Raw genomic sequence first — 12,679 nt, 5'->3', positions numbered from 1 at the left:
GTTAACAAGATAAAACGTCTCCAATTCGCACAGGAACACAAGGATTGGAAAGTCGAGCATTGGAAAAAAGTCATGTGGTCCGATGAATCACGTTTCCAGTTGCATCATGCAGATGGCAGAGTGAGAATTTGGCGGAAACAGCATTGAAGCATGCACCCCACATGCATGAGTACAACCCTTCAAGCTGGTGGGGGCAGTGTTATGGTTTGCACTGACTTCTAACATGAGTTGAACTAGAGACAGCCATTTGAGCAAGTTATGCACACCATTAATTAAGTAATTTGTCATGGAAGCCAAGTGGGCAGGGAGTCCTTGGCACTTAAAAAAAATCAGCAGGAGGTTTGGTAAGTGGGGTTATATGATGGCATTAGAACTTCTCCCTTCTAAAGTTGTACAGCTGAGCAGAGAAAAGTGAAGTTATAATTCATTGCGTGAATGTGTAAACAACAATTATATACGTAGCTGCTTATGGGTGTGCTTTACTGTGTTTATTAGACCTCTAACCTTTCAGTAAACAGTCCCTCTTCCTACGAACTGAGTACGCAGCAAATATTGGCACTGCCAGGTAAATAAACAACCCATTATAATCATTAACATGATAACCCACAGCTAGAGCATGATGTGCCCCCTATTTTACAATGGTCACTCCATCATTGGCCCTCGATTCTCCAAAATAAAAGGAAAAAAACATTCAGTACATCTCTGAAATAGATGCACATGTTTCTATCTTTGATTCCTTTAAAAATATTGCAGGAGCAGTAAAAACACCCATTGATCTGCCAAGAGGATTAAGGTTTGTAGTTCTACAAAAAAAAAAAAAAAAGTTAAATGACACTAGCGTCTAAAGAAGATTGCATTGGTGTCTAAGAGCCAGTGTGTGCAAGAGAATTATTCATTTTATTATAATATAAAATATCATTATGGTTGTTATAATTATTATTAGTGCTACTATAACTTTTACCTCCAGCTCTGCTCCCTATTAATTTACTGACTATGATGACAGCTCTCCTGCTGCCTGTCCTTCATACATACTTCATGTTAAGATATAAGATGGAACGCAACTCTAATGCAATTTAAATAATTACAGTAGCAAGTAAAAGCAGATATTTATTTTAAGGGGACATACCTTAAGATCTGTAACTGTACAGAAATATCATAACACCCAACACTAGGTGATGAAGAGTGAAGAGTACCCAACACATTGAATATAGTATAAGTCACACTCCCAGTTCCTGTGATGTGATGGTCATTATAAATAAACTACATGCTCATGCCACAGAGATTTTCCAATACAAATAATGTGAGCGTTACAAAAGAAATATATCACAATAATACATGAAGAGACAAAGCCAGAGAGATCCTCATCACCATATAAAGCGTCAATATATACATGTCATAATAAAATGAAATTCAAACATCCCCCAAATATATTGCAATAAGCCATTCAACATGATAAATAAGATATGTAAAGGAAATCCATGATCTCATAGTCCTTCATATGGGGTGGCCAGGTGGGGGATTACCTACTAAAAGTAAGAAAGGATTGGCATCAGAGCATCAAGCATCAGACATTCACCAAGCTAATGAAAACTTCCCCTACAATGTGCAAATTCCCTTTCAAAATGAACAGCCAATATGACTTTAGTAAATCAACCCCATTGTCTCAAACTTGGGCAGGAACACTTTTAACTATGCATTGCTATGTACGGCGCGTGTGGGTGCATTGGTACATAATTAATGGTACAACAATGCACCTCACCAAAGTATGTGTGTTGGGGTACACAGTAAAGCGCACAGTAAAGTGTGCCCCTTGCTACATGTTCCTGCAATGCATAAATATTAATGTGCCCTCAAGTTTAGATAGCTAAGCAGTGCACCAGTGCAACAAAAAATGAGTAAATTGTAACAAGCCGTTGGAAATTATTGTAATGATATTGATACCTTAGTTCAATAACTGTCCTTTTAACTACACAATTGAATAAACATATTGCTTAACTGCAGCTGCCTTTTCAGACTGGTGTGCATACATTAAAGATTATGTGGTTATCAAAGTATCAGTAATGATCAGCTACTGAACATTTAAGATTTCCTAAACTACAGTAACATGCCATTGCAATCATTTGATTCTTTTTTTATCATTATTGGTAAATACTTTGATCATTATAGCAAACAACAATTTCCATTCAATCGTTTATTGTTAATCCAGATATATAAAACAAACGGATTAACAAGATCTACTGTATATAGAAACATTGATGTGGTTTGTAATCCCAGTGTTCTGACACACCATGGGTCAGGGTAAAAGCTTCTATCCAGCCAATGGGAAGAAAAATCAACACAGCTGTGTTTTAATTAACATCCATTGTTCCAAATACAAACAACACAAACTGAAACTCTTATACAAGGTATCACAAACCTTTAAATTCTTTACATTTATTACTCAGCTGTTAAATGGGTTACACCACTAGGAACCCATCTAACATCACCAAGGGTATCGCATATACACTAGCATTAAATTAAATTACTCACAGTTTGGCTTCCACAGAGCAGGAGATGTGAAGAAGGACTAGACCAGCACACAGCACCCATGACACCATTGTGCAGGGTTGCAGGACTTAGAATGACGGTGTAGAAAGCTTGGCATGGACTTTGTATGTTTTGCTTCCCCCTACACTCCCCCCTCCTACACTGTTGGAAGCAGGATTCGGTGCGAGGACATTGACCACAGAACAGCAAATACTTGATAACCAATAACCTGTAATTGCAGGCCTTGCAGGGGATTATGCAAATCATTTCTTTTGATGTTTGTTTTTCAGAATTATTTTAAAAAGTTGATAAAATCGCCCCCCACTGTGACTTTGTTGGAAGAGTCAATTACAACACTACAAGTAACATATGAGTCAGACTGTTGTTGACTTGTAACTTAATCCTCCTGTCCCATCGCACTCCTGACCGGACACAAACCCAAATCCAACTGGGTGGGTGCGGTAGTGATAACGGATGCCTCCGTGAAATGTAGATAGATGAAAGTAGTCACTCGCACTCCATGATATTAAAGTAAATGCTGTTTATTGACTGAGATAACACACATCTCCTTAGCGACGTTTCGAGACCATGCGGTCCCGTCTTCCGGCAAACAGAGACTCTCTGTTCAGATATCTTTAATATCATGGAGTGCGAGTGACTTTCATCTGTTGTTGACTTGTGACGCCTCTGTTTTTTATACTATTTTACAACATAATGCTGAGTGTAGAAAACTCAAAAGTATTCATGAGGTTACATAATTCTTGTTATTTTATTCAGCTTCATCATATACACAGCACCAGAACCAACATCAGCCATCGAACCTTAAAGCAGAACTTTTTTTCATTTTGGATAGAGTATTTTTTTTTAATCTGTGTCCCATTAGGTTTTCCTTGTGTTTTTGACATGAGTTTTCAATAAAATCCACGATTGATTATCCTTGAAGAAATTTGGTGTGCTGGTGACATTTCTCTTATACCATGTGCAACTTGCGGCGCCATCCACAGTCATTCCAAGCACCTTTCCCCGAATACGGGGCTTTTCGGTAAGGAGTGCAACAAGCTTTTTTTTATCGTATTCCATTAGGTTTTACTTCACTTCCTGTCTGATGGCCACAATAGGAAGTAAGAGGAAATCCCTCCAAAGAGAGGGAAATCCCTGGTGGTCAGAACTGGTGTCCCTATTGGAAGATTTAAACGTATATAATGTTGGGGGGTTTTAAGTCATTTTCAGGCCTAAAATGTGGAATATAACATGGGTGCAAAAAATGAAAAAAGGGCCTCAGTCATGAAGGGGTTAAATGTATTTTATTCCATTTAAAAAAAAAACTTTTTTTAATTTAACCTTTTTTCATTTTAACTTAATTGCTATCACATATTGAATAATGCACATTTGCCAGGGATTCAGTAACAAAAAATCATTGCTCACCTCCTTGTATAGCTTTTTCCTCCAGTTTGTCCAAAACAGTCTTCCTCAGTTCTGTCTCTCGGCTCAGTGCGATGTTGTAGACCAGCAGAGCCAGGGTGTATACATTGGTCACATCCACAGTGGCTTTCTGCAGACAGGACACTGCGTCCATGAGCAAATGGGCTTGCATGAAGTATCAGTATACTGTATTCTACCTACCAATTGTAAAGATCAGTAATCAGAGAGAAACAAAAAATAAATGGTCCAGGAAATACTGGATACTGGAAAACCAGAAGCAAGACTGAAAATCCCCTAAACTTTTCCAACAAACATTGTTAACACAGGACCTTTTTTTGCATCTCTGAGCAAATCTATTGGTAAGATCTCTGTGCACTTTTTCCTGAGCCTGCACACCTGCTTTGGCCATTATGAAGGGGCTCATATTTATTGGTTATATTATGGAGTGCCGAAACACACAAAGGTGAGGGGAGCACTCAAAACTACTAGGTAGGAAGGAATGCCAGAATCCAGGGGAGAAGAGGCTGCGGGGACCGCTCTAGCAGCTGTGAGGGAGCTGATGGGACCAAATATAAGTAAATTTGTGTCCCCAGGCAAAACAAGCACTTAAAATGTGCTTGTGACATATACTAACCTCCTCCCCTGACCCAAAGCTTAGTATATAGCGGGCTATTGCCCCATATATACTGAGTGTTTTCAAGAACTACCCACACTCTGTCACTATGTTGCTCTGATGAAGGGTCCAGTCCCGAAACGCTAGCTTTAGCTTCTAAATACATGCCGTGCCATTTTTCAATAAACATATCTAAGAGATATTGAATTTATGCATTTACACCAATGCTAGAAGTCTAGCAAATAAAGTAGAGGAGCTAGAAATTATTTTACTCGAAGAAAACTTCGATGTAGTGGGAATAACGGAAACCTGGCTAGATAACGCACAAGACTGGGCCACTAACATAGAAGGGTACAACGAGGAGGGACAGGTGTGGGAAAAGGGGGAGAGGAGTTTGCATTTATGTTAAAAATAATCTAAGGGTGCACATACGGGATGACATCGCGTTATTTGGCGTGGCAGACGTGGAATCACTGTGGCTGGAACTTGATAGGTCCGAGGCTAGCCGTAAACTTATTGTGGGTGTCTGTTATAAACCTCCAGATATGGGGGGGGGGGAGGAGGAGGCTCAGCTACACTCCCAAGTATAAACAGCTGGGAAGCAGGGTAATGTCATCGTTATGGGTGACTTCAATTATCCAGACATAAATTGGGGTAATGGAACATCACATTCGACAAAGGAGGCCCGTTTTCTGAACAGGTTGCGAGACAACTTCATGGATAAGATGGTGGAGGTCCCAACTAGGAAAAATGCAATCCTAGATGTAATCATTTCTAATAATGCGGAGTTAATTGAGCATATTGCAATTGGGGAGACACTGGGTAACAGTGATCACAATGTGATTACTTTCAATATTGGGTATAATAAAGTGAAGTCCGCTGGTCGGACAAAAACCCTAAACTTCAGGAAGACTAACTTTGATAAGCTGCGCCAGCTCATGGGTGAAATCAAATGGGAACATTTATTTCAGAAACTGGGCACTGAACAGAAATGGGAATGTTTTAAGAACACACTACAAAAGGCTATCACCAAGTGTATACCATTGGGGAATAAAATTAAAAGATCAAAAAACTAAGCCTGCATGGATAAATAGATAGGTAAAGCAACACATAAAAGGACTAGAGAGTGGCATTTAGAAAATATAAGATGTAGGGGACGGCATTGGCGTTCGATAATTACAAAGAATGTAACTAAAGATGCAAGAAAATAATTCGGGCAGCTAAAATAGAGTGTGAAAAACATACAGCCACAGTTAGTAAAAATAATCCCCACATTTTTTACCAGTACATTAACAGTAAAATAGTAAGAAAGGAGCAGATAGGCCCAATAATGGATGCTAACGGAGGTGTAGTCACAAACGACACGGAGAAGGCCGAGGCATTGAATACCTTTTTCTCCTCGGTATTCACCGAGGAAAAAGACGGGTTTAATATACATAAGAACGCACATAGTTCATCTCAGGGTATTCCGCAGTGGTTGACGGAAACTGAGATACAACAAAGACTGAAACTACTTAATGCAAATAAGGCACCCCAAGGTACTTAAAGAACTAAGCCAGGGTATAGCGGCATCATTATTCATAATTTTTAAAGATTCCTTAATGACAGGCAGAGTGCCAATCGACTGGCAGAGGGCTACGGTAGTTCCAATATTCCGAAAAAGGCCCAGATGCCATCCGGGGACCTACAGACCGGTTAGTCTTACATCGGTAGTTTGTAAAGTGTTAGAAGGCATGATTAAGGACCACTTAGTAGAATTTGTTCGGGATAACGGCATAGTAAATGACAACCAACATGGATTTAGGAAAGACCGTTCCTGTCAGACTAACCTGCTAATTTTTTACGAATGGGGTAAGTAGAGATCTGGATGGAGGGAGGCCGGTGGATGTGGTATACCTAGACTTTGCTAAAGCATTTGACACGGTACCACATAAACATTTACTACACAAGCTGAGGTCTATGGGCATAGACAAATTAGTGTTTACATGGATAGAGAACTGGCTACAGGAATGGGTACAAAGAGTATCGATAAATGGCACCTTCTCAGATTGGGCTAGGGTCATGAGCGGCGTGCCGCAGGGTTCTGTGCTGGGCCCCATGCTGTTTAACCTATTTATTAACGATATTGGGGAGGGGTTAAACAGCCATGTTTCAGTGTTTGCTGATGATACCAAAATCGGGAGGGTAATGGACACTGAATCAGACACTATAAGACTGCAGGCAGATCTGGACAAAATAGGGGAGTGGGCAACTACATGGCAGATGAGGTTTAATGTAGATAAATGTAAAGTTGTGCACTTTGGGGTTAAAAATAAGAAAGCGGATTACACATTAATGGAAGTTCCTCTGGAGAAGTCTGAAAGGGAAACAGATTTGAGGGTCATTGTAGACCACACACTGAATAATAGCACGCAGAGTCTGGCTGCGGTAAACAAAGCAAGTAGAGTCCTTTCCAGTATTAAGAGGGAAATGTTTTGCAGGGACAAGTCTGTAATGATGACACTTTATAGATCACTGGTTCAGCCTCAGATGGAGTATGCGGCACCAGTGAACAGAAAGCATGTCACTGAACTGGAAAGAGCCCAGAGGAGGGCAACCAAACTCATAAAGGGGATGGATGACCTGAGCTATGAGAACAGGCTACTAAATTTAAACATGTTCTCATTGGAGGTAAGGATATTAAGGGGGGACATGATTTTCATGTATAAAATGTTCACCGGGGATAGCGACATCAGCGGCAAACTATTTACAATTAACTCCATGACAAGTACAAGAGGCCTAAGTACCGCAGCGCTGAATACTGAAAAATGGCCTGGATGGGAAGGGGGTTTAACACCGCAGATGTCAACTGGTTAAAATTGATGGAGAAAAAATTTCAGCACAAGGCGAAGGGGTTACTTCTCGGTTAGATCAGTCAAGGTCTGGAAATAGAGCCACACAAGGGACCTATACTGTACATACTACACATCAACCATACACACAAACAAAATAGGTTGGACTTGATGGACATATGTCTTTATTCAACCTCAAATACTATGAATTCATCTGTGTGTGACCTGTTGACACTATATACTGAGAGCGCCGCAGCCGGGACAGGTCCCGATAATATTGTCAAGATCCACCCAGCTGCTATCTTAAGGCAGAGCCAGCTTTGCCCGCCCCCTCCCCTGTTCATTCCTCCACTCAGCGCTGGAGGATCAGAGAGGGGGGGTGGATGTCTGCGGTGATGGTGACTGCCAGTCACCACTCACTGCAGGGAGATGATCGGGAAGTGAGCGGATCGGCGCCATGTTTCTGCTCACTTCCCGATCAATACAGCTGACCTGTGACCGCTTCCTTGTCACAGTTTGGCTCTAACTATGAGGATGAGTGGAAATCACTCACATCATAGTTTTCCTTTAAGTCTTGCAGCGCGGGGGTAGCCCGACTGTAATGGTAAGTTTTTTATTTTCCTGGACTTCTTCTTTAAAGCATATTTGATGTTTTTTCCTGCATGGGCATAAAATATGTTTGTTTTAAAATGTAATCTGTGTTCTAAAACCTTTAGACCCAGACTTTCCCAGAAATGGGTGGCATCTAATTGTTAGTTCTGCCTTGTCGTCTCCAACTTTAGTAGCTGCATGCTTCCAGATCACTAATTCAGAAATCTTTGAAGCCAGGCGCAGACAGGTTAGCAATGACAGTTTCAATATTTCTTTCAGTGCAGGTATCCTAATTTTATAAAGCAAAAAAAGGAGATAGATGGGGCATTTAAGATGTCAAATAATGCAATTAGGGATAATACAACATAGTAATGACAAAATTACATAGTAAAATAACATTTATTTATTAAAAGATTACATGATCCACATGATAAAAATATACCGACTAGTATCCATGATCAAACAGCATAAAACCTCCCTGGACTCTGTATATGTGCATGATACATACATAATAGATACAATTAACTTATTTTATCAATTACATTATAATAAATCCTTTTATAAATAGTCATAATCAAAGTAAGATATACTGCAAGTCTGTACTGCGTCCAGCCTTCTATGCATTTCGCCGAAGCTTCATCAGGAAGTCGGAGGTAACCTTTAAGATTCACATGAATATGCCAATCAGTATATTAATATGTCAAAAAAACCAGTAACAAAATGTAACCAATTAAATACATACATAAATACCATAAGTGGGACATTAGTGGTGAGTGGATCCGCACAGTCGGGGAGTCATCCCCAGAAACAGTCAAGGACAACATAGAGGATAGAGAGAACCGACGGCGATCAAATATGAGAAGCGCAATCTCTGCCTCAGGATATCTATAAACAAATATCAATCGTATAGTATAACATTGGGATGCAGCCAGGTGTGAGTGCATAATATAGATGCTAGGAGCCAACCCAAATTATTCCAGCAAACTCTAGGGTAGTCAATAAGAGAAAACTATGTAAACCCAAGTCTATAGATATCATATCCCCCATAGATATACTGCCAATGGGCAACAAGGGCAATCATTTTCTGGAACATCATGTTCAGTTCCAAAAGCTCAGACTCAAACAATATTCATCTCCCAAACCAGGGCATGATCAATCTCAATGCATCTTAAAAGAAGAAATAAATTGAACTCTGTATCATCTAAAGTATCCAGTCAGAGTACTATGACAAAGTATCCAATAGTACTAGTGATCCATGGATTGTAATGTAATCCTATTACTGTATAAACTAACATGTACTCCACTCCTCATAGAAATGAACTTATACTGCACCTATATGCCATATATCCCATTAAATATCTGCTAAACTAAAGTCTTACTTACACATCAAAACGCCAGCTTCCTCAATCGATCCCAGCCATAGCTCCCCTCTCTCTGTATAGATTCCCGGTTTTTACTGGTTTTACTGTTTTTTTTGACATATTAATATACTGATTGGCATATTCATGTGAATCTTAAAGGTTACCTCCGACTTCCAGATGAAGCTTCGGCGAAATGCATAGAAGGCTGGACGCAGTACAGACTTGCAGTATATCTTACTTTGATTATGACTATTTATAAAATAATTTATTATAATGTAATTCAGGGAGGTTTTATGCTGTTTGATCATGGATACTAGCGGGTATATTTTTATCATGTGGATCATGTAATCTTTTAATAAATAAATGTTATTTTACTATGTAATTTTGTCATTACTATGTTGTATTATCCCTAATTGCATTTTTTGACACCTTAAAGGCCCCATCTATCTCCTTTTTGCTGTTGCTGTTTTGCGGTTTACCTATATTAGGGGTGCGGTGTCCTTGTTCATGTAGTGATTCAAAACTTTTTACTATGATGTTCCTAATTTTATAAAGTCAAGTATCATGACAAGGTAGACCCCACTGACTTCAACACCTTTGAATTTTATGAAGCTTGCATATTTACTGATCTGCTTTAAAAACACAAACTATAAAATTACCTGCTAAATTTCTACTGAATATCCACAATATTTTACTACTCCCAAGGATGTACTGCCAGTAGAGTGTCAGTGACCCAACATGAAATGCATATTCAGATAAAAGGGACACGATAACATTTACTAAAAAGACAACTCATTTTTTTAAAGCATTGATTGGAGCTTATTGATGGCAATACCACGGAGTATGCTGGTGACGCAGACAGCCAGGACTCTGACCCAGAGGGGCTGAGAGGTTCCAGAAGATAATTTGTTTTGCAGGGAAGAAGCTGGCCTTTCAGTTTCTTCTGGTTTTTCTGAATTGTAGCTGGGATCTGGATCTCTGGAGATTTATTAAGGTGGCCATACACTTTACAACCATCGCAAGACCTTAGTCTTGCGATGGTTGTAAAGTACTTAAAAAAACGTACGATCTGCCCATCTTGGACAGGCAGATCGTACTTGCGATGACTGCAATGAGGGGCGGGCTTGAATGCACGGCAAATGGGCAGTGTGCGTGTGCGCACACCGGCCCGTTCGTCAGTTGTCGAACAAGCAGGCCACTCACTCGCCAAGAATCGTACGATTCCCGGCGGGTTTTCCAGCCTGCTTGTTCGATGGAAGACGTGCGACCGTACAGTAGAAACGGTCGCACGCCTTCCATACACTGTACGATTCTTGTACGATCGCGGGATTTCCCGCTATTCTCGTACGAGAATCGTACAGTGTATGGGCACCTTTAGAGTTCTGGGTGGGATGAAATCTCCAGTCCCGAGGTCAGGTGTTGGAGGTGATCAGGTGGCTGAGAGCAACCTCATTAGGATCCCAGACCAGAGCTCAAGGGGAGGAGTTGGTGTGGTGTGGGCTGCAGGCACATGAGGGCTGCTGGAAAGAGGGACAGGCTGTGTCCAGGAGTCAGGAGGACTTCACCCAGAAGCCAGAGTGGAGCCAGGTGGCTGTGTGTGCGCTGGAGGCACCTGCGAATCAGTCAAGGAGGCTTGAGCCTGTGACACACATGGGATGTGTGGAGAGTCACATGGATTATATGTGACAATCTTGAGTTGGTGAGACATTATTATATTGTCTACTTGCTGAAATGTAAGCAGACTGCATGTTGTGTTGCTGACAAAAAGCTCTTTTCTGTTACAAAAGAAATAAAAGACTGTCCTTTTTCTGTTTGAAATGGCTTCAAGACTGGTCCTTAAGCACTCACCATATGTGCTCAATTCCCAGAATATAACACAGTGGTTATAGTGCCCCTTACACTGGTGGTCAGTGGAGAAGGCCCTCCTTACATTGTTGATCAGTGAAGAGAGGCCCTCCTTTCATTAAAGGTCAGTGGAGAAAGGCCTGCTTTACATTTTTTACTATTGGAGAAGGGCCACCCTTGGTGACAGTACTTTCCTTAAAAAGAAAACACTCCATTTCCTACACCAAAGGCTCTGTTGAATGATATTTACACCTGAATTATGCAGGCAGTGTTGGGCAGCAGATCAATCTGCCTGAATATCCTGCACATAAAGCACCCCATTTTTATCAACACCCGGGATGGAGTGCACCCATTGGGGTAATATGAGGTAAAGTACACAGTAATGCAAGACAAGCATTGCAAAGTGTTGGGGTTCCCTTTATTTTGAATGGCACCTCAATGTACCTTGAAAATGTACCTTAACAAACATGCTTTTCAGTGCAGCAAAAAAGACAAATAAGAGTCATCTGTGTCTTGCAGGGCACTGCACTGAAAAAAGGTTTCTGCCCCATTTTTGTGCGTAAGGGACAACTTGATTAGATAGAGGACTGTTTAGGTAGGTCTTTGTATGACATGGATGTTATATTTATTGGAGATTTTACAGAGATTGCTCAATCCCATTGTAACATGTAGCCATCTTCAGTCACATAAAAAAATGAATGACAGGTAAACCTTATTTTAATTTCTCAATATTTTATTGGTCGACAATACAATATTATTTCAGTTTTCTAGCAGAATCACAGTGAATGGAAAAAGTCGTAGTTCCAAGTGCCAACTGCAGTTATTGCCACTGAATGGCTGTTTTTGGTTACATGGTTTATGGATTCCACAAGGCTCTTTGTCATTTATGGAAACTGAAATATTTGGTAAATTTATATGTATTTAGTGACTTTTAATTAATTATGTGATCTTAAGGTAACTTTGTCTTCATCTTGAATTTCCAGAGTCATCTACAAAACAAAATGACAGAAAAAGTACAGTTTTTTTTAGAAGTGTGTCAGAATATTACATTACAGGAGATAGCAATACAATGTTATAGATAGTATTATAAAAGTTAAATGTTGGTAAAACCATTTGAGCAGTTAACTAAACATATTTGTTTATCACTCGACTGTAGGTCTTCAAATCATCTCTGAATTGATGCTGACACTGTCACTTCCCAATCATCTCCCTGCAGTGAGCAGTGACTGCAGTCACCGCTCCCCACATGGATTCCCCCCTCCCCTCTCTGATCCTCCAGCGCTGACTGGAGAAATGGATGCGGAACGGGGTGGGCAGAGCCAGCTGTCACTCACGCAGCTAAGTGGATCTCGACAGTATTGTCGGGATCCATCCCCGCTCTGGCGCTCTCAGTATATAGTGGCCAATAGCCTACTATATACTGAGCTTTGGGTCACGGGAGGAGGTTAGTATATGTCCTCCAGTGATTCTTAAGAAGACTATGGGATAAA

General features: G+C 40.4%; 2 protein-coding genes across 2 annotated transcripts in view; both read right to left on the bottom strand.

Moving 5' to 3' along the window:
* LOC108801016 (alpha-2-macroglobulin-like) overlaps positions 1-2,603 on the bottom strand; it is a 58,484-nt gene extending 55,881 nt beyond the window's left edge. Inside the window, exon 1 of the mRNA XM_018572986.1 lies at positions 2,530-2,603. Within this exon, the coding sequence (XP_018428488.1) occupies positions 2,530-2,597 (68 nt within the window). The 5' untranslated portion in view covers positions 2,598-2,603. The remainder of the gene's footprint in view (positions 1-2,529) is intronic.
* Positions 2,604-12,103: 9,500 nt separating this feature from the next.
* Positions 12,104-12,679, bottom strand: part of LOC108801015 (alpha-2-macroglobulin-like) — a 47,507-nt gene continuing 46,931 nt past the window's right edge. The window contains 1 exon segment of the mRNA XM_018572985.1: positions 12,104-12,178. Coding sequence (XP_018428487.1) covers positions 12,156-12,178 — 23 coding nt within the window. The 3' untranslated portion in view covers positions 12,104-12,155.

The sequence above is a fragment of the Nanorana parkeri genome, unplaced genomic scaffold (assembly GCF_000935625.1).
Source record: "Nanorana parkeri isolate BGI_ZX_2015 unplaced genomic scaffold, ASM93562v1 scaffold2195, whole genome shotgun sequence".
Taxonomy (NCBI): Eukaryota; Metazoa; Chordata; class Amphibia; order Anura; family Dicroglossidae; genus Nanorana; species Nanorana parkeri.
The sequence above is the reverse complement of the archived record's forward strand: the minus strand, read 5'-3'. Positions and strand labels throughout refer to the sequence as shown.